The sequence below is a fragment of the Protomyctophum bolini genome (genome assembly GCF_963924005.1).
Source record: "Protomyctophum bolini genome assembly, chromosome: 1".
Taxonomy (NCBI): domain Eukaryota; kingdom Metazoa; phylum Chordata; class Actinopteri; order Myctophiformes; family Myctophidae; genus Protomyctophum; species Protomyctophum bolini.
This window is the reverse complement of record NC_137862.1, coordinates 20,284,905-20,311,453: the sequence shown is the minus strand read 5'-3', so window position 1 is coordinate 20,311,453 and position 26,549 is coordinate 20,284,905. Positions and strand designations below refer to the sequence as shown.

At 43.8% G+C, this 26,549-nt stretch overlaps 1 protein-coding gene across 1 annotated transcript in view; it reads left to right on the top strand.

Annotated features, from left to right (window-relative positions):
• Nucleotides 1-18,957, top strand: part of trip4 (thyroid hormone receptor interactor 4) — a 66,642-nt gene extending 47,685 nt beyond the window's left edge. Inside the window, exon 13 of the mRNA XM_080761193.1 lies at nucleotides 18,073-18,957. Within this exon, the coding sequence (XP_080617319.1) occupies nucleotides 18,073-18,137 (65 nt within the window). The 3' untranslated portion in view covers nucleotides 18,138-18,957. The remainder of the gene's footprint in view (nucleotides 1-18,072) is intronic.
• The last annotated feature ends 7,592 nt before the right edge of the window (nucleotides 18,958-26,549 follow it).

The following is a 26,549-nucleotide window of genomic DNA, read 5'->3' as shown; positions in this document are numbered from 1 at the left end:
TAATGCTCCGGCTCCCTGTTTGTTTGTACAGTTCATTGTTTGATATTTTGTTCGGCCAAAAGATCTGACATATACGTCTGAGGCATCTGTTATGGAATACTTCTATTCTCCTTGTGTCTGTCTTGACCACTCTCCAGCTCTCAGATCCATACAGCAGGACAGACTTTACATTGCTGTTGTATAGGAGCATCTTTGTTTTAAGTCTATATTGCTTTGATCTCCAGATGGAGTTGGGAGAAGGCACCCTGAGCCTTTCCCAGCCTTGCTTTGATGTCTTTTGATGCCCCACTGTCCTTACTGATAAGGCTGCCCAGATAAGTGAAATCGTCCACAAACTCGAGTGGTTTTTCATCGACAAGGATGGGTTGTGTGGGGGTGGAGTTCACACACAGCACTTGTGTTTTTGAGGTGTTAATACCGAGTCCGACCTGTCTGGCGAAGGTGTTAAGCCTGTCAGTTTTAGTCTGCATGTTGTTGTGGTTTGTGGATAGGAGAGCAAGATCATCAGCGAAGTCAAGGTCTTCCAACTGGGAGAATAGGGTCCACTGGATGCCTCTCGGTCTGTCAGCTGTGGTGTTGGTGGTGATCCAGTCAATGGCGACAAGGAAGAGGATAGGAGAGATGATGATGCAAGAAGTCACACACAGTAACTAGTTATACATGTCCGTACTGTGTTACAGTCACACACAGTAACTAGTTATACATGTCCGTACTGTGTTACAGTCACACACAGTAACTACTGTAGTTATACATGTCCGTACTGTGTTACAGTCACACACAGTAACTAGTTATACATGTCCGTACTGTGTTACAGTCACACACAGTAACTAGTTATACATGTCCGTACTGTGTTACAGTCACACACAGTAACTAGTTATACATGTCCGTACTGTGTTACAGTCACACACAGTAACTAGTTATACATGTCCGTACTGTGTTACAGTCACACACAGTAACTAGTTATACATGTCCGTACTGTGTTACAGTCACACACAGTAACTACTGTAGTTATACATGTCCGTACTGTGTTACAGTCACACACAGTAACTACTGTAGTTATACATGTCCGTACTGTGTTACAGTCACACACAGTAACTAGTTATACATGTCCGTACTGTGTTACAGTCACACACAGTAACTAGTTATACATGTCCGTACTGTGTTACAGTCACACACAGTAACTACTGTAGTTATACATGTCCGTACTGTGTTACAGTCACACACAGTAACTACTGTAGTTATACATGTCCGTACTGTGTTACAGTCACACACAGTAACTAGTTATACATGTCCGTACTGTGTTACAGTCACACACAGTAACTACTGTAGTTATACATGTCCGTACTGTGTTACAGTCACACACAGTAACTACTGTAGTTATACATGTCCGTACTGTGTTACAGTCACACACAGTAACTCACCAAGAAATTAAACATTACTGGGACATCGGTTGCCATGGCGATCATATCAAATGAGGCCCCGTGGCAAATCGTTGCCTTTTCAGCTGACTGACTCTGCAGCTGAAACGGAAACACAGTTATCTACTGTAAGCAAATTATAGTAGAAGATTAGTTCTCACTGTGCATGGACTGTACTCTAGGTCTCTCTATCACTGTGTTACAGTCTCTCTCTCTCTCTCTCTCTCTAGTTCTTACCGTGTTTGGACTCTAGGTCTCTCAATCACTGTGTTACAGTCTCTCTCTCTCTCTAGTTCTTACTGTGTTTGGACTCTAGGTCTCTCAATCACTGTGTTACAGTCTCTCTCTCTCTCTTTCTCTCTAGTTCTCACTGTGTATGGACTCTAGGTCTCTCTATCACTGTGTTACATTCTCTCTCTCTCTAGTTCTTACCGTGTTTGGACTCTAGGTCTCTCTATCACTGTGTTACATTGTCTCTCTCTCTCTCTCTCTCTTTCTCTCTAGTTCTCACTGTGTATGGACTCTAGGTCTCTCTATCACTGTGTTACAGTATCTCTCTCTCTCTCTAGTTCTTACTGTGTATGGATTCTAGGTCTCTCTATCACTCTGTTACAGTCTCTCTCTCTGTAGTTCTCATGTGTATGGACTCTAGGTCTCTATCACTGTTACAGTGTCTCTCTCTCTCTAGTTCTCAGTGTATGGACTCTAGGGGCTGTATTTTGCGTGTCTAAGTACCAGGTCTTATTACTTTTTTTTCCTTTTTTTTCCGGCTTACGCCTTTTATTGTTTCTTTTTTGAAGGGACAGACAGTAGGCTCACAGGAAACGGGAGAGAGATGGGGTAAGACATGCAGTAAAGGCCGTGTCGGGCTCGGGATTCGAACCCGCGGCACACTGCGACTGGATCACCAGTCGGGTGCCCAGACGGTTACGCCACCGCCTGGGCCCAGGTCTTATTACTTAACTTAAGACCTGGAGGCGTGATCAATGCCATTTGGCTGTCCAAAGAGCATTGACCACGCCTCCAGGTCTACAGCCCTAGGTCTCTGTCACTGTGTTACCGTAAGCAGCAGATTGCAGCAACCTCTCTCTCTCCCTCTCTCTCTCTCTCTCTCTCTCTCTCTCTCTCTCTCTCTCTCTCTCTCTCTCTCTCTCTCTAGTTCTGTGTATGGACTCTCTAAGTCTCTCTATCACTGTTACAATCTCTCTCTCTAGTTCTCATATGGACTCTCAAAGTCTCTCTATCGCTCTGTTACAATCTGCCTCGAATACCCTTCATTCTCTCACTTCTCACACACACACACACACACACACACAGACACACACACACACTTTTACAGTGGTGTTACAGCAATATCCTTACAAACTGTACACTGCTGCAGTAGACTTCCACTCACATCGGCTGTGGGTAATTAGCAAGCACTAGTCCTTACCCGTTCTGAATATATGAACAGCAAATCATGTTCAGTGTGCGATGTAATAGATCACATTACTGATAGGGGGGGAATTGTTTACACATGATCTTGGGAAGTTGTGTTGGGCACAAAAGTATAGGCTAATTAAATGCTGTAGTACAATCATAAGTACACCATTGATGTGTGATGTAAATATGGTGATTTCTGCCTATAAATGGAAGTTATTGAATATTTTCAAGTTCGGTGTTGCACTTTGTAGACGGTCCTTAACTGCTCACCGTCTGCTGCCCATGGAGATAATAAGCTATTAAACGGTGTACGCAGAGGTTGGCTTTTTGGGCTTCAAAGCAAGTTGTAGTTTCTTCTTTATATAATCAGGATAAGAATTTGATGTTTTGTTTGATTTAGGAACGTGTCGTTGTCATTGCATCTGTCTGTATGTATTTTGTCATTGTGTTGTTCCGAAGGCACGGGATCTGTCTTCCCCAAACGTCCCGACAGATAAGCATTCCGTTGTGATCGTGCTGTTCAGTGTGTCACGCACACTGAACCTCCGTCCAACTTTCGGAGCTTTCAGGTGCCTGTGCCATGCAACCCGGCCGCGATGCTTCCCCAAAGAAGAAGTTATGTCGACTGACGCAAGAGTAGCTGTACTATGGGTCCGAGTTGTTTTCCTCGTGTGGGTCTGATGCATACTGTAGGTCTGGTGCCTGCCTGGGGGCGGTGTGAAAAAGGGGAAGTGCGTTGGAGAATGCAAGGAGAATGTTGCGCCAGAAACTGTGTCCCAGTATTAATCTGTGTCCGTCCCAACATGCATTTCACTGGTGACACTGGTGACACGTGATTTGCGGGGAGATGAGTTGTTCAGTACCCCCCTTGTGGCCACGGTGCGGTTGGATTATTTCATATAAATGGGTATTGTACTGTAAATATGACATGAATATGAATGCAAAGTAGTGGTTGAGGTGTGGACAGGCTAGCTGTTGGTGTTGTGCATGGTGAGATGTGTGCAAACAGTGTGGTTTAGTAGGAGAAGATGGCCAAAGGATGCAACACACACACGCGGCGCCAAATTTGTATAGGGCACTCTTTGTTGTGTTGCGGCGGTAGCTAGAGGAAGCATGCCAGTGGGGTAACGGTGAGAACGGTGGCCTGTGATGCAGGTGTCGCTAAGGGGCGGAGGTGTGTGAGGGTGCGAGGTTAATTCACTAATAAATTCATTATTAATCATTAATGTGTCAAATCGAAAAAAGATTAAGACCTCTATATTCATATGGTGGGAGTGATTGGTGCAGGCAATGAGGAGATACGGCGGTGTTTCTGACAGACAGACAGACATTGTTAGAATTATAGTATGATGAAAGTATGATATGATGTGACACCAAATTCTGCTACGCAATTGGCTGTGGATGAATTAGCAAGCTTGTGACACCAAATGCTGCTGCGCTAACAAATGATGCTAATTGCCCGTTGTCTTCTATCGGCGTTAATTATCATCCCACGCACTTCCACAGCCGCCTGAGTCCTTTTGAAATGTCTTCCCCGTTAACTGTTTCTGTCACACACACATGACGGCCGACTGTTGATCAACAAAGGGATTCACTTCCTTTGCCCTGCCCCCTCACCAACCCCCCCACCCCCCACCGCTTGAAGTCATGTTTCTGCCTAAACACCAGAGTAATACAGAAGAGAGGAAAATATTTCCTCTTTCGAGTTTTTGTGGTTGTATTAACCCTTGGACTACCAATCCCAATTTTTTTGTTTGGGTAACACATTGGCATATTTTTAATTCATCATTTTAATGCCAAAACGATAGCGCGTGCACGATAGCGCACGATCACGCGGATTTCGACTGTTTTTTGGTAAATTACATCCAACATTAGCGATATTAGCGAAAAAATGAGCATTTTTGCTCCGTGGAACCCCCGATAACTGACATTGATTGACATTCCGTTAATTCCGTGAACAGGAGGTTTGTATTTTTAGCAATAATCCGTTTTTTCCGCGAACGGTAGCCCAGAGGTTAAAATGGCTTGCTGGGCATGCCTGCTTTTTTTTGGGTGATATTTGGCGTATTGTTTAAGCTTGTACATCTTGTACACTGTATGTGTGTTTGTTTGTACAGTACACATGTATATACTTCCGTGGCGTGCGTGCATGTGTGCGTGTGTGCGAGTGAGCGTGCGTTCTTTTATGTAGTGTGCTTGTGTGTCTAGTGCATGAGCATGTTGTGCCTACATGAGGCAGAATGGAAACGGCTCAATTTCCATTTTATGAACAATCCAGTTAGCTCTGTCGGGGAGACTGATGGAGAGAGAGAGGCTTGTGGATCGATGTCACTCTGCCGCTGGCATGCCAAGAAGCTATGCCACGTGTTAACCACTTCCCTCTCCGTATCACCTAGAACACACACACACACACACACATACACCCGTTTTCTCACCAATCAGTGGACGGGATGGAGATTGACAGGTCCATCAGCACCGTGTCTCTCTTCAGACAGACATGCTGCCCAGAGAGACAAACATTCCTTATGAGCTAGCGTAGCATAACCTTGGTCCTAATGAGCTAGCATAACCTAAAAGGAGTTCTTTAAAACACATTTCATGCCATTGACCTAGATGTACGGCAATTAATAAATACCTCTTCTCGCGTACCGGCACCGCTCCACGTGCTGGTGGTTGTGAACCTCTGGCTGCCTTAATGGGTTAACATGACCTTGGGCTAAACGAGTTCCTTAACCTAAAGCACACCTTACACTACCTTCAGTTTAATGTAAAATTACAAAAAACACAGTTTAATAATTGCCCATGATTTACATTGAAACTGGAGTATTACAAAAAACACATTTTTGCATAGGCATGGATGTGACTATTGCCATTGTGCAATAGACAATTAATATTAATTATTATTATATGACAATAAGAGAATGAAACGGTGGTCAATGAATCCAGCACATCACATCCTCTCTCGGACAGGGCACGAGGGAAATGTGATTACAGACGATGTAAACTAATCAGATGAACACAAAACAGTAAATGTGTAATTTGATTTCCTACCTCGACCAGATTTCTCACAATCTGTTTTTTTGTTGTAAAATGTAGGCCTATATACTTACTGTAAGTAGAACTCCAAAGTGCCGCCGGTGCACTGGGCACCCACAAAATCTAGAATATCTCTGCTGTCAGGAAGAAACCTCATTTTTCAGGAAATAGAAAATATAATTTTTCAGGAAATTAAAAAAACCTTATATTTTTAAAACAAAGCAATACAGCCTCATCAAAGTTGGTGTTGTAACTTTATATATTGTCAATTACTGATGAGAGGGGGGAGAGGTGGTGGAGTTAGTTGCTTTAGCAGACATTTTGAGGGTCTAATGGAGTTAAGAGGTTTTGTCCAAAGCACTTTTTACTACTTTCCATTGGTTCAATATTGTCGAAACAACACACAGACGTAAAGGGTGTTCAATAGCACTGATCAAAAATTGAGTTATGCGGTTTCCTCCCGACAGCAACGATATGTTTTGTTTATAACATACTGTAAGTGTAATTTCCCATAAATATTGTATGATCAATTATAACTATGTTTCTCTTTGCTATTTGCAAAGAGAAGTGCAGTGAGTGCACTTCGTGACCTTGAATGGTCTCTCAGCAGACTCAGACCTTCACTGCTAGCTCTCTTCTTTATTAAGAGAGGCATAACGGAAAATATTGATTGAACCTTAGGCCAACTGCAAAATTTAAAGATTAAATGTAGAAAACTGATTATGTTGGGCAGGCTTGGTGCAATATGGATTGGTAAAATACTTGGACCTTGCCTGAACACTTTACAACACTTTTAAACACAAATTATGCTAATGACGTGTATACACATCTTTAGAATCAAAACCACAGGGGGGCCTTGGATGTGTATAGGCGTCTTTATGACCTTTTTAATGATATCAAACCATATTATAAAAATCAATTTATTGTCTCCACCGGCCGAAGGCATGGGGAGAGAGTATGTTTTGCACTCCGTCCGTGTGTCTGTCCGTCCGTCTTTGTACAGCTAATCTCCTGCTTTTGGGGGGTAAAGGAAGGTGGGGCTTTTCAGAGTAAAATCTGCCTCATCTGCGTGGCACTCTAGTGCCATTATTATGAAAAATGTGGTAAGAGAGTCATAACGGACAATATTGATTGAACAACAGACTAAATGTAGAAAACCGAGACATGGCCAAAGCATTTTCGGAGGTCCCGAGCCAAAAACCCCTGCTTCACTGAATCATCACTTCTTTCGGGCTGATTTGGGGTCGACACAGCGAATCATCTGCTTCAGTTCTCTGCATGTTCCTCGCTCACTCCATCCACCTTTGTGTCACTTGCACTGCCCAAAACTCTCAGAGATGCACGCCCCCCCTCCAAACCTTCAAAACCGCCCTCGAAACAGTGTTTGTCATTGTTATGCAACACGGAAGACATTATGGAGTATGGACATAGTAGCCATTTTGCATTTGCGAAATGGTGGCTTTTCAAAATGCAAAATGCGAAAATGCAAAATGGCGGCTTTTCAAAATGCGAAAATGGGAAATGGGAAAATGCGAAATGGCGGCTTTTCAAAATGCGAAATGTGAAAATGTGAAATGCGAAATGGCGGCTTTTCAAAATGCGAAATGTGAAAATGTGAAATGTGAAATGCGAAAATGCGAAATGGCGGCTTTTCAAAATGCGAAATGGCGGCTTTTCAAAATGTGAAATGCGAAATGGCGGCTTTTCAAAATGCGAAAATGCGAAAATGCTAAATGCAAAAATGCAAAATGGCGGCTTTTCAAAATGCGAAATGGCGGCTATCAAAATGCAATATGGCGGCTTTTCAAAATGCGAAATGACGGCTTTTCGAAATGCGAAATGACGGCTTTTCAAAATGCGAAATGGCGGCTTTTCAAAATGCGAAATGTGAAAATGCGAAAATGCAAAATGGCGGCTTTTCAAAATGCGAAATGCGGAAATGCGAAATGGCGGCTTTTCAAAATGCGGAAATGCGAAATGGCGGCTTTTAAAAATGCGAAATGGCGGCTTTAAAAAATGCGAAATGGCGGCTTTTCAAAATGTGAAATGGCGGCTTTCAAAATGCGAAATGCAAAATGGCGGCTTTTCAAAATGCGAAATGACGGCTTTTCGAAATGCGAAATGACGGCTTTTCAAAATGCAAAATGGCGGCTTTTCAAAATGCGAAATGACGGCTTTTCGAAATGTGAAATGACGGGAGAGCATATCCGCTCTCCCAAGAACCTCTTTTTACGCCCTTTAACCTATTCATGACGGGAACCCCTTTTGGTGTTTTAAGCATTATGCTATACTTTAGCTATTGAAAAATAGCAGATCTACAAGCTCATAGCCCGGCACTCGGTGCTGCGCTATGCCAAGCGCTGGATTTAACCCATTTAAGAATGACATAGAAACATAGGTTTTTCTAAAACTGTCATGATTTAGGAGACTTTTTTAAATGTATTTCAACGTCTGGTCTAAATGGGTTAAATCCAGCGCTTCAACGTCCAAGATGTTATTATACGCTCAATAGTCTTTTCAGTGGTTTACGATAGATTACTTTTGTTTAATTTAGTATTTTTCCCGTTGGCTGGCACCTCCAAGACCTTTTGTTCATAGTACATACAATCTGAACCAGCTCATTGTTGCTCCATCTATGAGTCCACCACAAGAGCTGAAATCCTCTGACGACTCCACTGCCTTATCTCTGGTGAATGAATGGCAGCTGAGTGACGGGAGCTGAATGAGCTCCTTATTTGAACACAATACTAAGAAAAGGATATTTCCACACGTCCTCCTGACGACAGACTGTCGTGTCTTCATGCATAATAATTGTTCCAGTCAGTAATTAGACTCTGATTGTATTATAACCTAACCTCCTGTCTGTCTGTCTGTCTGTGTCTGTGAACAAAATAACGCATGGATTGTGATTAACAGCTTTCATGCTAAAGACTTGTCCACACGCCCTCTCAATAAAAACTGCGGGGTAAGGATATGTGGGGACGTCTTTTGGTAATAATCGCTGTAATCCTTTTTTTGACAGGGCTGTTGCTAGGCAACGCCTTGTGCAGCGCTCAGCATCATGTTTCGCACATGTACACAGCCGTACACTTCCTTGTTTTACGGCCCGACAAAACTGTTCATTATCTCTGAATCTACGTCGCTCTCCATGGTTTTGATCAGAACGGCGATGTTCTGTCATAATTTCTGATTTAACCAAGCATCTCGTTTGGAAAGCTTCTAAAGAGACATCAGACTTGACAGCGTGAGGTAGTAATGGAACATTATACTTCCCGGTTTTGGGGAGAAATGGAAGGCGGGGCTTTTCAGAGTAAAATCTGTTTCATCTGCTTTGCACTCAAGCACCTTTTATCTTGAAAAAAATCCCCGGCTTGGGCTGTCCCCAAACCGCCATTAATTTATCAGATGTCATAGTCCAAGATCATTGATTTATCAGATGTCATAGTCCAAGTTCATTAATTTATCAGATGTCCTAATCGAAGATCATTCATTTATCAGATGTCATAGTCCAAGATCATTGATTTATCAGATGTCCTAATCCAAGATCATTCATTTATCAGATGACTCGACGCCAGTGGAGTGAGTTAAAAATGGCACCTGGCCCAGCAGCCATTAATAGCTATATATTTTGTATGTGTATTATACTGTGCGTGTTATATTTATAAAGCTGGCAGGAACATGGGATTTGTAATGTGGACAGCATTTAGTCTTTTATATTATTGATGTGTTAATGTCCTACACAGTCAGTAGAGCGTGGGGCTGTTTTCTCCAGAGATCAGTCATTCCTCGCACTACGATTAAACAAAACAAGCAGCAACGCACAACGCTTCCCCATTAACACGTGTGTATTAGTGTGCATGTACTAGCATGTGTCCATCTCCATTTGATTCAGTTCTCTGTGTGTATTCCATTGTGTTTAGTTATGTATAGGATATGCATGTGAAGAGAGAGCGTGCGTGTGTGTGCGTGCCTGCAGGGATGTCAGTGGATGTTTCAGATATTCAGCAGGCTGTCAGCGCTGACACATCTCTCCCTCTGCTATGCTACGCTACGCTGCACAGATATGCAAATCTAACCAATCAGAATGCAGAGTACTGGTTCACATTCAGTTTACGTCCCTCCCCTCTCTCTCTCCGTCTCTTTCTCTCTCTCATGTAGACTGTGTGTGTGTGTGTGTGTGTGTGTGTGTGTGTGTACTCCGCACAGAGCGTGTGTGTAAATATATAATTCTGACAGAACTGTTCGCTCTCCTTTTAACCCATTAAGACCTGAGGCCCATTCTACCCCCAGAAGCAAAGATATTAATTAAAAACGTTCGCTTTAAAAATAATTATGGTATATATATATTCAAAGATTTGCACAAAAAACGATTTTCCAAAATAAATAGCAGATCTACATATGCAGCTCATGACGCGACTATTTTTTACTGCTATTTTTAGGGCAGTTAAAGCCCATAAAGTCCGAGCACACATAGCAGATCTGCTAGCTCGTAGCAGATCCCCCGCCATCCCTCCATCCCTCCATCCTTCCATCCCTCCATCCCCGGCTCTCACACCACATTTACATTCTAATTAGATGCGGCCGTGGCAGCTTTATAAGGACCCTTTTTAATAACGCTGCTGTATTCACCTTTTCAGAGTCCCACAGCGGCAATGAAAAAGCGAGTGGGCTATGCTTTATGATATTTTGTCCCTTTGACATAGAGCACCGAAGTCCTGACAACTCGCTCATCCCTTCGATTACCCTGGTTCGCGGAAGTAATTTCTCTATATGGAGAATAACATGGGCTCATCTTAAAATCGTTTCAAGCTGTCTCTGCGATATTGTCAGGCAGGTGTCTCTGTAACGTTTGCAACAGTCAGTCACTCATATGATACAGTCTGCTTCTACAGACTGCTACTGAAACTAATTCAGTAGCAGTAACATTAGCGTTTTCTCTCAGTCAGTTGATTCTTAATATCCATATGATTGAAGCGGCCAGGGTGACAAACACAGTTCTTATGAGGCGATCTAAAATCCCCCTATATGGGGATTATAATGAAAATAAAAAGTACACAAACCTGTGGATTTGCGCCCTCTACCGATATTGACGTCAGACTTCTGGGGTCTATTGTGGCTACTAGGGATTGAAGGGTCTTTGACATTGTGGCTACTGAGGATTGAAGGGTCTTTGACATTGTGGCTACTAGGGATTGAAGGGTCTTTGACATTGTGGCTACTAAGGATTGAAGGGTCTTTGACATTGTGGCTACTGAGGATTGAAGGGTCATTTTTTGAGACGCTAAATGCTCCCGGCAGCGTGTTAGCCTGGCAACGTTTGTAGAGGGTGAAATACAAAATTCTCTGCTGTAGATATAAAGTTTTATATTTGTGTATATTAGGGTTGGGATGCCCCATAGCAGGGCTGGCATGGTATTGTGCCGTCTCTGCTATATAATTGGCAGCCGCCATATACGGTGGAGACACTGTTTATTATTTATTGGGTCATGAATACATTACGCCTGTCACGGTCCGTGACATGTGTTATGTTTTTCTAGTGTTCCTTGTTCCTAGTTTGTGTGTTTTAGTGTGTACTCTTATTTTGTAGTCTTATTCCTGTGTTTCCTGTCTGCCTTGTTTGATGTCACCTGCCTTGTCTCACCTCCCTGTATTAGTGTAACCCTAGTCACCTGTGTTCTGTTTGCCTGTTAGCCTATCCTATTGTTGATATTCAGTTGTGTTCACCTGTGTCCTGTTTTTCCCTGCCCTTATATACTCCCCTGTTCTGTCAGTTCCTTGTCGGAGTATTATTGTAAGTCTCGGTGTGTTCTGTTCCTTCGTGGATGAATAAATCTATTATATTTGAGATCTTCTGCCTCTGCCTATTGCTGTCTGCTCTTGGGTCCTAACCCTCCTTGCCCTGCACACGTGACAGAATACTCCGACCAGTTGGACCCAGCGGACATAGGTTTGTTTTTTGCGTTTTGGCTTTTTTGGATTTTTGGATTTTGCCAGGCTGTTAAGGCTGTCCACAATGGCCGACAGCCACCAGCCCAGCCTACCTTTTGCACCTAAGGACTTTGGTGTAACAAGGGACGTCTTTTATGAGGATACTCAGTTCCTTGTTCAACTGGAGAAATATTGGAGGCAGAATCCTGTATTTGCCCAGTTTATTGGTTTTTTCCGATGGGAGAGTCGGGGAGCCATTTTCCCCCAAGTGCCTCCTCTGCCTGCAGTCCCGTCTGCAGCCCCGCTTCCTCTGCCTGCAGTCCCGCCTGCAGCCCTACTTCCTCTGCCTGCAGTCCCGCCTGCAGCCCTACTTCCTCTGCCTGCAGTCCCGCCTGCAGCCCTACTTACTCTGCCTCCAGTACCGTCTGCAGCCCTACCTACTGTGCGGGCAGCTCTGCCTGCAGCCCTGCCTACTGTGCGTGCAGCTCTGCCTGCAGCCCTGCCTACTGTGCCTGCAGCCCTGCCTACTGTGCGTGCAGCCCTGCCTACTGTGCATGCAGCTCTGCCTGCAGCCCTGCCTACTCCGCCTGCAGCCCCGCCTGCAGCCCCAGCTCCTCCACCTGCAGCCCCGTCTGCAGCTCCTGCTCCTCCACCTGCAGCCCCAGCTCCTCCACCTGCAGCCCCGCCTGCAGCCCCAGCTCCTCAGCCTGCAGCCCCGGCTCCTCAGCCTGCAGCCCCGGTTCCTCAGCCTGCAGCCCCGGTTCCTCAGCCTGCAGCCCTGGCTCCTCAGCCTGCAGCCCCGGTTCCTCAGCCTGCAGCCCCGGCTCCTCAGCCTGCAGCCCCGGCTCCTCAGCCTGCAGCCCCGGCTCCTCAGCCTGCAGCCCCGGCTCCTCAGCCTGCAGCCCCGGCTCCTCAGCCTGCAGCCCCGGCTCCTCAGCCTGCAGCCCCGGTTCCTCAGCCTGCAGCCCTGGCTCCTCAGCCTGCAGCCCCGGCTCCTCAGCCCCAGCCCCAGCTCCTCTGCCTGCAGCCCCGGCTCCTATGCCTGTAGCCCCAGCTCCTATGCCTGCAGCCCGGCCTACCGTGCCTGCAGCCCTGCCTCCCGTATCGCTTCCAAGGTCCTCCGCCTCGCCTCGGCCTCCAGGCCGACCTCCTGACGGCACCCCCTTCTCGTCTCGGCCTCCAGGCCGACCTCCGGACGGTGCCCCCCCCCCTCGCCTCGGCCTCCAGGCCGACCTCTGGACGGTGCCCCCCCCTCGTCCCGGCCTCCAGGCCGACCTCCGGACATCACCTTCTCAGCCCTGTTCCAGGCCGTCCCCCTGAGGTTACCCCCGCCTCTGTCCATTATCCAGGCTGGCCCCCTGACGTCGCCTGGTCTGCCCCTCTTGCCCTCCTCCAGACCCCCACCACCCACCCTGCTCGATGCTCTGGACTATATTGAGGCATGTCTGGAATCCATGCCTTAAGGGGGAGGTACTGTCACGGTCCGTGACATGTGTTATGTTTTTCTAGTGTTCCTTGTTCCTAGTTTGTGTGTTTTAGTGTGTACTCTTATTTTGTAGTCTTATTCCTGTGTTTCCTGTCTGCCTTGTTTGATGTCACCTGCCTTGTCTCACCTCCCTGTATTAGTGTAACCCTAGTCACCTGTGTTCTGTTTGCCTGTTAGCCTATCCTATTGTTGATATTCAGTTGTGTTCACCTGTGTCCTGTTTTTCCCTGCCCTTATATACTCCCCTGTTCTGTCAGTTCCTTGTCGGAGTATTATTGTAAGTCTCGGTGTGTTCTGTTCCTTCGTGGATGAATAAATCTATTATATTTGAGATCTTCTGCCTCTGCCTATTGCTGTCTGCTCTTGGGTCCTAACCCTCCTTGCCCTGCACACGTGACAACGCCATGTCTGAATGTAACTTTAACATTAACTGCACCTATAATATGTGTCCTTTTTGTAGGCCTGCAGCTGTGAGCTGTGGTGTTGATGTTGGTTCATTGTTGTCAAATCAATTCATACTGTAGTACTCAATAGCCTATAGTAGCCAAAAAGTGAAACCGGACATGTTGAGTACACCAACGTTTTATGTTAGAAATGTTTAGCATGGGTCCCCAGCATGTAGAAACTGCCGTATGCTAACTTGCATATGTTGAGCAATTTTCATAATTGGCATAATATGTGACCATACCATTAGCAACCTATAGAAGGCAAAATGTCATTATGCTTTATCTAGCATGTGACATGTCAAGGGGGTTTTCATGATGCTGAATCCATTCCAAGCATTAGTATTGCAAAAAAATCATCAATCTGTGATGACGGCATTGGCCGTTTTTAGCCCAATGAGTGTTTTTTTGCTAAACTAATGCTTGGAATGGATCAGCATCATGAAAACCCCCTAGTTTGACATGTCACATGCTACATAAAGCATGATGAAATTTTGAATATTTTGCCTTCTATATATTGTAATTGGTATGGTCACATATTATGCCAATTATGAAAATGGGCTGGCTACTAGACTACAATGTAGGAGGGGACACTAAAACAGCAGCACTCGACTCTCATGCCAGAAAGATTGTGAGCTTGTACTTGTAGATCTGTTATTTTCAGAGTGTTAACACCCGAGCGCAACCTGAACATGAAATGGCTTGTCTTTTAGTTCTACAGGATCTCTTCTCCACAAGTCCCTCCCTAACATTTTAGTCTAGTTTTTATTTGTTGACAAAATCGCCAATATATTTAACACCGTTACAGTGCAGGCTCCCTCCACAAAAGCCACTAGTTAAGCCTGTAAGAGAGATTGATATCCAGAGAGGCTCCATCTACCTCCTGACCGCAGGGGGATTCTGCTCTCCCTGTCGGGGAGCATTAGCATCGCTGACCCCCTGAAAGGTTCAGATAGATTGTTCACTTGCTTGTAGCGAGTGTTTACCCCTAGTCGTCACTTTAAGATGAATTAAAGATCAGTTTTTTTCTCTTAAATTGGTAGCATTTGACTGCTTGTGAAATCTAGAATCTTAAAGGCGGATCAGGCCGAGATGAAGCCGCGTGGAGCAGAGATAGGTCGTGGTTTTCCAAAAGGTAAATCCATCTTCTCGCTCGTTGACGTTCAGTGGAACTCGTGTGTTTCTAGTAAAAGTACTTCAAGCAGAGAAAACCAGAGCTCAAATCCCCATGATTTATCTCTGAAATACATTACATGCTGTGCACTCGTTTGTGTTTAATTCCAACCAGAGGTTTTAAAATGTTGGTTTGGAGAGGACCCTGCATGTTGCTCTCATTTGTCGTATTTTGTATTCCCTGTCCAATTAAAGGAGTGTTTTCTCACGTTAATCTGATATATCCAAGAATGAGTGGAAGAGGTGAAACATGACATAACTCCATCCCCAGCCCACTGCAGCTCAGAGCGTGTGCCATTGTGTCCCCCGACGGATCGCCTTTTTTACGGCAGCCCATTTGGGAGTCGGGACAAAACACTGTGGAGCATATCTGGTCATTATGAAAGACATCCATCTTTAATTAGATGAATTGATTCATATTTTCTTTTCATTGCCAGTGTTTTTCGCAAACCTTTGAAGAATCACCAAATATTGTTTGTCGCTCCATTCCACGCACAGGTGCCTTAAACATTTTATTATGTCATTAATATACCTTAGAGTTGTTGTGTGGAAATAATAAAAAATTCCCCCCCCATTCTGTGTTGCCTAGAACTGGAGGCCTGGAAAAAATCAGTAACATTATGAAGTACATCTTTGTGATGTCACTGAAAATGACCTTGTTCCCCTTGAACACATTTACGATTGAGACAGATTCTAAAAAGCATGATGAAATTTTGAATATTTTGCCTAATTTTGAATATTTTGTGTGTGACACAACACAGGTAGGATCAGGATGTGTAAATTAGATCAGACTTTAGGTCCTCTATTCCAATTGTCATACAATATTCCCTGTGCAAACGGATGTGACATGGTACATTATTAAAGAACGGGTGTCAATATGGTATCAAACCTTATCTACGCAAGGCATCACCTTATTCTTGTTCCCTAGTATCAATTCACTAACTAACACGGCTGTCCCCAACTGGCCAGACAGCAGTTATTCTCTGAGCCGTGGGGTGCGTGACTAAACCAGCCCCACAGTGAACTCTCTCACTGCTGGCTTTGCTGAGGAAATCAATCAGCCATTACAGCCCCTCAGTGTCTGTGAAAACAGCTCCAGGCAGGCATGGGGAGGTTTGGGGTTTAGAGAGAGAGGGAAAGACAGCCTTTCCCCATAGAGGAGAGGAGGAGAGAGGGGAGCATGGTTAAGTTGATGCCTCTTTCTCTCCCCTCCATGCTGGAGGGGGGAGAAAGAGGCATCTCTTCCCCTCCATGTAAACAGCATGCCGACACAAGCCCTGCACACGGACAGCGACTGCTCTCCTCTATCCACTTGTAAATTCACCAGGCAGGAAGGGAATTTAAATTAGGTGTGACTAACGGCGAGATGGGAATCCAAGCAAGGATTTATTTTCCCCTCCTCCTCAGACTCTCTCTCTCTCTTCTCACCGAGCTACTCAGAGATTTGTCCACATCCACTTTGCTGCAGTGCTTTGGGCCCGTGGGCTTGGATTCCTGCATGTAGAACCATTTCAGCGGGAGGTGTGCTGGCTTGAGGCTAGACTAGGCAAACAGTGTTGCATGATGGGTATTAGGGCTGGGGGGCAATAACCGCAATACCGGCATGGTACCGCAGTTGTATTAATGCATATACCGCGGTGTCGAGTTCATAACCGTGATTATTTGTTTTCTTCTGTAAACTGTGCTTTATTACCGCGGTAACTAAAAATACTATACCGCCCCAGCTCTATACTGGGTGTATGTAGGAATAGAGTTCCTTTCTAAAAATCACACCTGTGTGAAGTGAGGGGCGCTAATATATTAAAATCTAACTCATGTTGCTATGATTAGGTGATGGGATTTAATGTTGGGGACAAGATGACATGAAATTAATTTTCCCTTCATTGTCAATGGCGTTTTTAAAACATGAACATTGAACTAAAAACAAACATTAAACCTGTATATAGGAGGAGCTAGCGACCCTCAGAAATGTATCTAATACAAATTTCAAATAGAAGTCGCCTCCTTAAACACATTGACTGACAAGAATGGTGATTTACGTCCTTTCAAATCCAACGCTTCACCGCCAAAGACGGTGATTTACGTTCTGTGGTCTTCTCAGTGGTTTATCGTAGATGGCGCTCTTCGCCGACGTATACATTTGTTCTAGGTTTCTAAGGAACGGATACAACCGGAAATGAACCGGAAGTGAAATTGTATTTTACGGGTGAAAGAAAATATGCTCCTCCACTCAGACCTTTGTTTACATCTGGTTCGCGTCTCGGGACCTGTAGGCCTTCAAAATCACTTCACTGTAAAAAAAAAAACCTGGCGGTGGTGGAACAATAATAATAATGTATTAATACCTGTCAGTAACAGTCAGTCTATCAACAGTTACTGAAGTACTGTACAGGTACATAACAGTTAAGTACTGAAGTGCTGTACATGTACATAACAGTTAAGTACTGTGTACATAACGGTTAAGTACTGAAGTAGCTTACATATACATAACAGGCGTTCTGTATACTGAAGTACTGAATTAGTAGTAGTAGTACATAGCAGGCGTTCTGCAGACAACTAAAAGCCGTTTCATGTACATAGCAGGCGTTCTGTATACTGAAGTAGTGTACATGTACGTTACGTAGCAGGCGTTCTGCAGAGAACTAAAAGCCGTTTCACAGCTGCAAGAGTGTTGGCAATAAACCTTTCTCAAGCAATCCCCAAATGGCGCAGCAATCAATGGGATAATTATCTCAGCCAATCGATGAGCCAGCTTTTCTATTTCTGCAGCTCCCACCTCAGCCTCTTTCTATCTGTATCTTTTTCACCCTCGCCATATAATTCTCTCCCTCACGCCCACCCCCCCATCTCTCTCCTCCTCCCCCCTCCCCCATCTCTCTCCTCCTCCCCCCTCCCCCATCTCTCTCCTCCTCCCCCATCTCTCTCCTCCTCCCCCTCCCCCATCTCTCCTTCTTTTCTCCCCCCATCTATATCCTTCTCCCCCATCTCTCTCCATTCTCCTCCACCATATGTTTCCTTCTCCCACCTCTCTCTCTCTTTCTGCTGGGTGAACTCTAATTATCAGGCCTTGTGCTCTTAGAAAGGTCAGTGTTGTGTCTTTTTTATGGTGTTTTGATGCAAGCCTTCCTGCCCCCCCCCCCCCTCCTCTCTGTCTCTCACATAACAGGGAAGCTGGAGCGTCAGTACCACCAGGGGGCCAAGAAGGGGCTGCGTCCATCGGCCGCAGACTGACCGCAGACGAAATGTGAAAAAAAAACCCAAAAGCGTTCGATGACGATTGGCCTCAGTTGAGAAAGGATGTTTATTCAGGGCTATTGTTTAGTCATAGCTAATGATTCTGCTTTTGTTTCGTTCTTTTGAAAAGACTGACAGACATAAAAATAATAATAATAATATTAATAACTAGAAATTCACTCTGTCGAGGTGCCAACTTGCGCCTTGCGCACAAGTAGGCCATACATGGCCTACTTGTGCGCAAGCAGAGTGCACAAGTACTGATACTAACTAATGTCTATATTACAACTGCTGTTCTAAATCCTTTAGACCTGTTATTGACCTTATAGGACCAACCTTGAAACGTAATAAGTAGGAATGCACCGATGTATCAGCCCACAAATTGGTATCGGCCGATATCACTGTTATCGGTATCGGCTAATAAAACAGACATTAACCGAGCTTTATCTGTTGTTGATAAGCATACAATTTTCCCTGGCACAAAAAGGGGAAATAAAAAACAAACTAAATATATATCGGTATCAGTATCGGCTAAATTGTTATTTTAAACATCGGTATCGGCCAAGAATTTTCATATCGGTGCATCCCTAGTAATAAGGGACCACCATGGTATACCTTAGTTACGTCATCAAGAATAGTGGTCCCCTATTGGCCGGTGGACACCACCGACATACCCAGCTGATTATCAGTACTTGCGTGCTCTGCTTGCGCAAATAATAATAAAATATCTGACATTTTGAATTATCTGTACTTATAATGTTATATTAAGTGTAATGTGTCTGAGTTGCCTGAAGGAATAATAATAAATTAACAGGTCATCGGCATCCGTGCTTTATTTTTAACAGAGACTGTGAGGAGAGGGAGGGGGGGGGGGTGGTCGCTGAAGTATCTTCTTTCAGGTTTATCACATCTGTCATGTGTATAAATACAGTGCATTTGCTTCGATCACTCTCTTCAATATACAATATACACCAGTATATTCAAAACAAAAACACAAGTATAGTGCAAACCAACACAAAAAGGAAGTGCAATGTAAAGTGACATTACAGTGCAAGGTCAACTGTTCATCAGCCTGACTAGCCTGTTCCCCCTCAAAGTCTGAAGGGGTTTTACCTCGCATCTCAAGTTCAATTTAATTGACTTTCCAAGTTAAATGAGGCTGCGGACCGAGGGAACAGGGAAGGATATGCAAATGATATGAAGTGCTTTTGTGAGTCGAGGATGTTCTTTTGGGAGTCAACTCGAGAGCCAATAATCAGACCCAGGGGTCATCTAAGGGCAGCCCAGGGGCCACATGCGGCAGGTTAATATCGGAATACTGACGTATTCTTTATTGCAGCTAATTACTAGTATTAAAATGTTATTGTCTTTTTCTTTTAAGTCCAATGTAGTTGTATGGATAACTATAATTGGATTGTACTAGAACTAAATGCATTTGAAATTAAATAAAAAGGTTACTTTTCAGGATTCAAATTTTAAAGGATATTCAGTATTTCAATTCAAATATAGGAAAAATAGCTGATCTTGTACGGCTTTTTTTGCTACGACAGTAATATGCAATGTGTCCCCCTGGAGTGAGTGTGGAAATATAGTGGCCCTCTCCATCGTCAAAGTTGCCCACCCCTGATCCAGGGGACGTATTGTGCTAAGGACGTGTCTTCTCTAATCAAACTGAGATGTCTTGGACGTGTATACACATCTTTAGGTCCTTTTTAATTAATTATATAAAACCGGATCGCTGTAATCCAATTTTTGACAGCTCACACAACAAAATCACACCACAATCCTGGTCTCTAAACTGCCCGTATGAAGTGAGGGGCGCTCTTATCATACATCATCTCATTCTGGTGTTTACACAAAAGCTGGACATAGGGACTAGGCCAGGGCTAGCACCCCTCAAAAAATATGCAATAGATAATCATTCCATGTGGGCTGTGGGGGGTACATGCTTAATGTCTGATTTAACTGTCTGGTGTACTTGCTTGGTTTCTCTCAATAAATCATAATATATATCCTATTTCTTTCAAACTATTTGTAAATTATCTCTAAGTCAAATCAGGCAAAATAAAAAGAACAGTCACAGATGGGGCATACTGGGCCATGCCAGTTTAATTCCTTCAGCAGCCTTTCCCTGCCACACCCCCCCCCACCCTCTCTAAGCTGCTCCCACTGTTAATCATGGCTGTGCATACTTAGGGCAAAAGGACAAATCACAGTACCTGCGTGGGGCCCTGTATGCCATAATGGTGGCAACTGCCACATCTGCTGAGGAATTGACCCACAATCAGACCACCTGCTTCAAGAGTCACACTCTCGGAGTTCCATTCCTTCTAATTCCAGGTTATATTCAATTAGAATTTTGTTTAGAGACAGTCGAACTGAGGAAAAGACAAGAAGCAGAGCTGGAGGTAGCAGAGACAAAAATGTTTACTTTCTCTCTCTGGGATGGATAGGATCAGGAACGAGTACATCAGAGGGACAGTCTGTCTGTCACATGTTTTGGAGATAAAGCCAGAGAGGCCAGACTGAGATGGTCTTGACACGTACAGAGGAGGGACAGTGAGTATATCGGTAGAAAGATGTTGAGGTTAGAACTGCCAGGCAGGAGGCCTTAGAGGAAGACCAAAGAGAAGATGTATAGTGACAGAAGACATGAAGTTAGTTGGTGTGAGAGAGGCAGAGTACAGGGTGAGATGGAGGTTCAGGCAGGTGATTCGCCGTGGCGACCCCTGAAGGGAAAAGCAGAAAGGAAAAGAAGAAGATTAATTTAGAACTATATAATAATGGCATTTGTTTTCTTCCTTATTTGAAATGGCAAACATCCCCGGTTGGATTTCCTGATTGAGATTAAATGTGATCGACTCCCAACGCTGCGGTCTACTCCGATGTTCCTCCTGCTAGAGCAGTGGTTCTCAACCGGTGGTCCTACTCCTCCTTCTGACACCCGTTGCCTCCCTACATTCTACTGTTAGACTGATGATTTTGTTTTACTGATGATCCTAGATGACTATTTCAATGCATTTGATGCATTGCCTTGTGTTGTTCTTGCTTACTGTAGCTCGCTCTGGATTAAGAGCATCTGATAAATGAATAAATTGTGAATTTTACCGAATCAGTGCTACATAGCACAGAGACGAGGGCAAGGCTGCCTGCTTCTTCGCTGGCTGGTGGCTTTTGAGACGCGACCCAAAGCTGGCCCGGAAGATGCATGAATAAATTCAGTTATAAATGGATTTTCTATTACAAATGACTTTCATTCTCAGGCAGTTCTAAAGAAGCGGCGGTAAGAGATCAATGTATCCCGTGACCTTCCGACCTGCACTCGATCACGGAGCGGCTGCAACAATACACATCCAACGGGGGATACTCAAAGTGCTGCGCTTAAAGCCTCATCCCCGAGACACCCGATGAAATATCCATGAGCAACTCTGTGTGCCCCTGCAGTAGTGCAGTATATACCGGTGGTGGAGTACATTTACTCATGCAGTACTGTACTTTAAGTTTAAGTACTTTTTTTAGGTATTTATACTTTACATAAACAATAAATAACGATTTCCAATACTTTTGCGTCTACTCCTCCCAGGGGGGCAGTCAGACAGATATTTTGTGAAGCCACTAAGGAAATCGGGACTTCCTGAAAGTTCATATAATGGCCTGTCATTGGGCCCAAAAAAACCCATGTATTTGGGCCCAACTTCACCTAGACTGTATTACCTTAATAAACATGGTCATGAATACTTTCTGCTTCCATGAGTCACTAGTTTAAAGTCTCATTTCTCATGTCATAATATTATTTTTGGAACATTATGGTCCCATTTATTAATAAAATTACCATAAAGTCACGTATGTTCTGAGGGGTGTGGCTACCGTTACAGTCTATGATCGGGAGCCACCCCCCGTTCGAGTCAAAATAAAAACCGACAAAGAAGAAGGGGGGAAGTCCCGCCTCGTTGTCTGGGCCAGCCAATGGCCAGCTGGGCCCAAACGGCTCTACAAATTCAAGGACTGACAGGCTTCATCTTACGTCCATATCAGACCCGGAGAACGCTTTGTCCATATTTTTTTACAGTCTATGACTCCTCCACTACGTCTCAGAGGCAAATATTGTACTTTTTACTCAACTACAATTACTGGTATTTGACGTCATGTGATTATGCACGCACCACATGCACGCGCACGCACACACACACACACACACACACACACACACACACACACACACACACACACACACACACACACACTGCTTCTGAGGGCTCCAAGAAGCTCCAGTGCAAGTCAAATGTTTGTCAGTGTTGGGGTTCCCACCTGCTCTGCTGTGCTACGCAATCTTATGTATAAATTCATGTGTAGGGTATCTGAGTCAGTAAATTACATCATTAATGTCATCACTAATACGATACGTACAGTAGTTCTGTCAGGTTCTCCTCCAGACTGTGGAACCATTGGCGAACTTGTCTGTATGTTCGAAACTGAATATGGTGGAACTCTTTTTATTGTATATTTCTTTCTATATTATTATTCTTTTTATCTATTGTGTTGCTGTTCTGTACTGTGATATGGATTCCCCTGAGTCTGCAACGAAGAATGAATCAATCAATCAATCAATCAATCAACACAGGATATTAATGTTCTTTCTAAAAGCATGGATATAATTATCAGTATAATCTTACATTATATGTTCTTATGGCACTTGATGCACAGATGAAGCCGTTTCCACAATTATAACCACTGTGTATGTGTATATATACAGTCAGTAGGCTGGTCCACTGTTTATCTGTAAACGTGTGTGTGCATGCATGCAGCTGTGCCGGCCTGCTCCACTGTGATGCTCCGACCGACCTGAAGGACAGTCACCGTGTGAAAGCTCTCTCTCTCTCGCTCTCTAATTCCCCCTTGCCCACTCACTGTTATTTAGCTCTCCAGTGGAGGCTGCTCCAATTCCCTCCCTAGGGGAAACCAACGAGGCAGCGAGTGTGCAGCCTGCCAGCAGGAAGGCACGGAGGAAACCCACGAAGATGGAGGATGGAGAGCTAGCTGTGTGAAAATGAGCCCATTAATTCAACCCCCTCTCTCCTCTCCTCTCCTCTCCTCTCCTCTCCTCTCCTCTCCTCTCCTCTCCTCTCCTCTCCTCTCCTCTCCTCTCCTCTCCTCTCCTCTCCTCTCCTCTCCTCTCCTCTCCTCTCCTCTCCTCTCCTCTCCTCTCCTCTCCTCTCCTCTCCTCTCCTCTCCTCTCCTCTCCTCTCCTCTCCTCTCCTCTCCCCATCCTCTCCTCCTCTCCTCTCATCTCCTCTCCCCTCTCCTCCCGTCCTCTCCTCCCCCCCAGCAGTCTCCCTGTAACATGTTGTCTCTGTTTGTTAGCGAGATGATTCCTTCTGTCATGTCAAAGGCAACATTACCATATTCCTGTTGCCGGGGTAACCAGTGGCAGAGAGCGAGAGAGAGAGAGAAGCGTTTGAAGATGCTAAACATGAAAGGTTATCTGTGGTATGACACATCATCTGACAAATGGAATCTCTCACATACCGCTACATACAATATATATATATATATATATATTGTATTTGTCCCTTCCTGCAAATGGAAGGGAAACATTTTCCAAGAGTTATTATCATTTGACAGCTTCATTAAAGAAAATATATTGAAGAGCTGCTTGGACTCCACATGCATTAAATGAAGCATGTGGTCAATCCGTTGCTCTCCCCAGGTTGGCAGAGGGAGTGTAGATACTTGACACTGGGTGAAAATAATGGGTTAAAGAAATATATAGAAAATATATGTACTATTTCGTTTCAAACATGCATATACAATAATCAAGATCAATATCCTACTGTTGAAATGAAACATGACAATCATATACAATTTAGACAATTGATTTCTTAAAGGACGACTTCACCACTTTTCAAACTATCTTCATATAATTGGGCAATCCAAACTAACAGAAACGGCTGTCTATTCCTGAAAAGGTGCAATGCGATAATGGAAGCCATCGTTCTCATGATAATAAAAATCTAAATGTAAAAAACAAATCTTGTTGTTGTTCTTGTCAAACAAATGAAATATATTCAGACGTATTTTCGTGAAACGGACCTACATTAGCGCCTGGGTGATTCTTCAAAGGTTAGTGAAATACTCAGCAGTGAATAGAAGGCTATTTGACAATTGAAATTCTCTGCAGTGTATGCAGTGCCGGTTCTAGGTAAAATTGTAAATTTGCCATGAAAATGCTTCAATCTGGTGCACTTTGAGATCAAAATTAAGAAGCTAGGTGTGGGCCACATATGTTTATAAACAAATCCCAAATGTTTATAAACAAATCCCAAATGTTTATAAACAAATCCCAAATGTTTATAAACAAATCCCAAAATGTTTATAAACAAATCACAAATGTTTATAAACAAATCACAAATGTTTATAAACAAATACCAAAATGTTTATAAACAAATCCCAAATCCCTTGGTCCTACCCCCCCGACCATGAGACTTACTACAGGTCAACTGGTAGTGGTCCTACCCCCCCCATGAGACTTACAAATCCCAAATGTTTATAAACAAATCCCAAATGTTTGTAAACAAATCCCAAATGTTTATAAACAAATCCCAAAATGTTTATAAATAAATCACAAATGTTTATAAACAAATCACAAATGTTTATAAACAAATACCAAAATGTTTATAAACAAATCACAAATCCCTTGGTCCTACCCCCCCGGTATGTGTTAAGGCAGCCGGCGATTCCATGCACCGCACAAGGTGGCCTTCTTTGACTTGAGCACCTGCCCCTCAAAGACCCCTTTTCCACCGGTTGGTTCTTAATGGGAGCCGGTTCAGTTATTTTTGGTTGAGCCAGATCTCCAAAATTAGAACGTTAAAGGACCACTTCACCACTTTTCAACTTCTCTTCCTATAATTGGTCCTAACTAATGTTCATGATAAAATACCCCAAAAGATACCTACTCAGTCTGTGTCTCATAGGAAGGCTGTGGGCAGTTCAGAAACCCGTCCACCAGTGACATCATCGATGGTGAATCCAAGCTAATAGAAACGGCAGGCTTTCTTTTCCTGAAAAGTTGCAATGCAAAAGTTGAAGCCATCGTTCTCATACAATACAAATCTAAATATATTTTAAAACAAATCTTTATCTTTAAAAATAAATATGCCTAATGATGATGTCACTGGTGGTGGACGAGTGTCCGAACTGCCCAAAGCCCTCCTATGAGACACAGACTGAGTAGGAAAAAATGGTGGTGTTTTATCATGAACATTAGTGTGGATTAATTATATGAAGAGATGTTGAAAAGTGGTGAAGTGGTCCTTTAATTATGAATTGAGTGTGCAAAACCCATATTAAATTGTTTATAGGATCAATATAAGTAAATTATTTATATGATAACCCTTCCACGGTATAGCCTAGTGCCCTAGTAGCTTTTTCCTATTTCCTATTTTTGGAATATATAATGCCTCATTTGCATATTTAAAAATGCAAAATGTGTGATACAATAAATCATTGTCTTCGTACAAGTAATAACTGGGGAAGTTTCATAATGATAACAATCTAATATAGGTATGGTTTTGCACACTCAAATCATAATTAACGTTCCAATTTTGGAAGTCATCCTAGCCTCCTTTAGGTATAATACAGTGTAGGCCTACTGTTAAATCAAGGAACAAACAGCCTGCACGTTCTTCCACATGTGGCTCATATTACACTCTGCCCCTTTTCCACCGGTGTTGAACTGATTTGGGTATATTGAACCAGTTCAGAGTGTTTCCACTGAAGATTAATTGGTTCGTTCAGAACCCTAAAAGTTGGTTCAGAACTGGAACCAATAAAATGTCTGCCTGTTCTAGAACCAAAGTTCTGTGGGTGTAAAAGTGTAGCCAGGCTAGTAAAAGTGGCCACTATATTATTGTCAATAATAGTTGACACAGGTAGTCCAAATAAAAGTCACAGTCTGTTTAGTGCTGCAGTTCACACACTAGCTCAAGACCCACAAGACAGATTCAGATTAGACGTTTGACCCGGGGACCCATAAATTAACATTTTATTGCGACCACAGGTCGCAGTTAACTATGAAATCGTGCATTTCTCACGCCCTTTATATGGTCATGCCTCGTGACATCATGTGTGTCATCAATATTAAGCCTGGCCCCATACAGTATATGGAGATCCCTGATGTCATCAATTTTGGCCAGCAACTCTACAACTCACCTCAAATCCTTAGATCTCCATAATGGAGCTGACCTGTTCTGACATTCCATATGCTGATCCTTCCCCATCCATCCTTCCTCTTCGATGTCTCCCTTTTGACTGATACCTGTCCATTTAAACTCTAGACGGGCCTTCCCCAAAGTTATTAGTGTAGCCGCGCACGGCAGCCGGCGAAAGCTAGATTTCTCAACAGGCCCG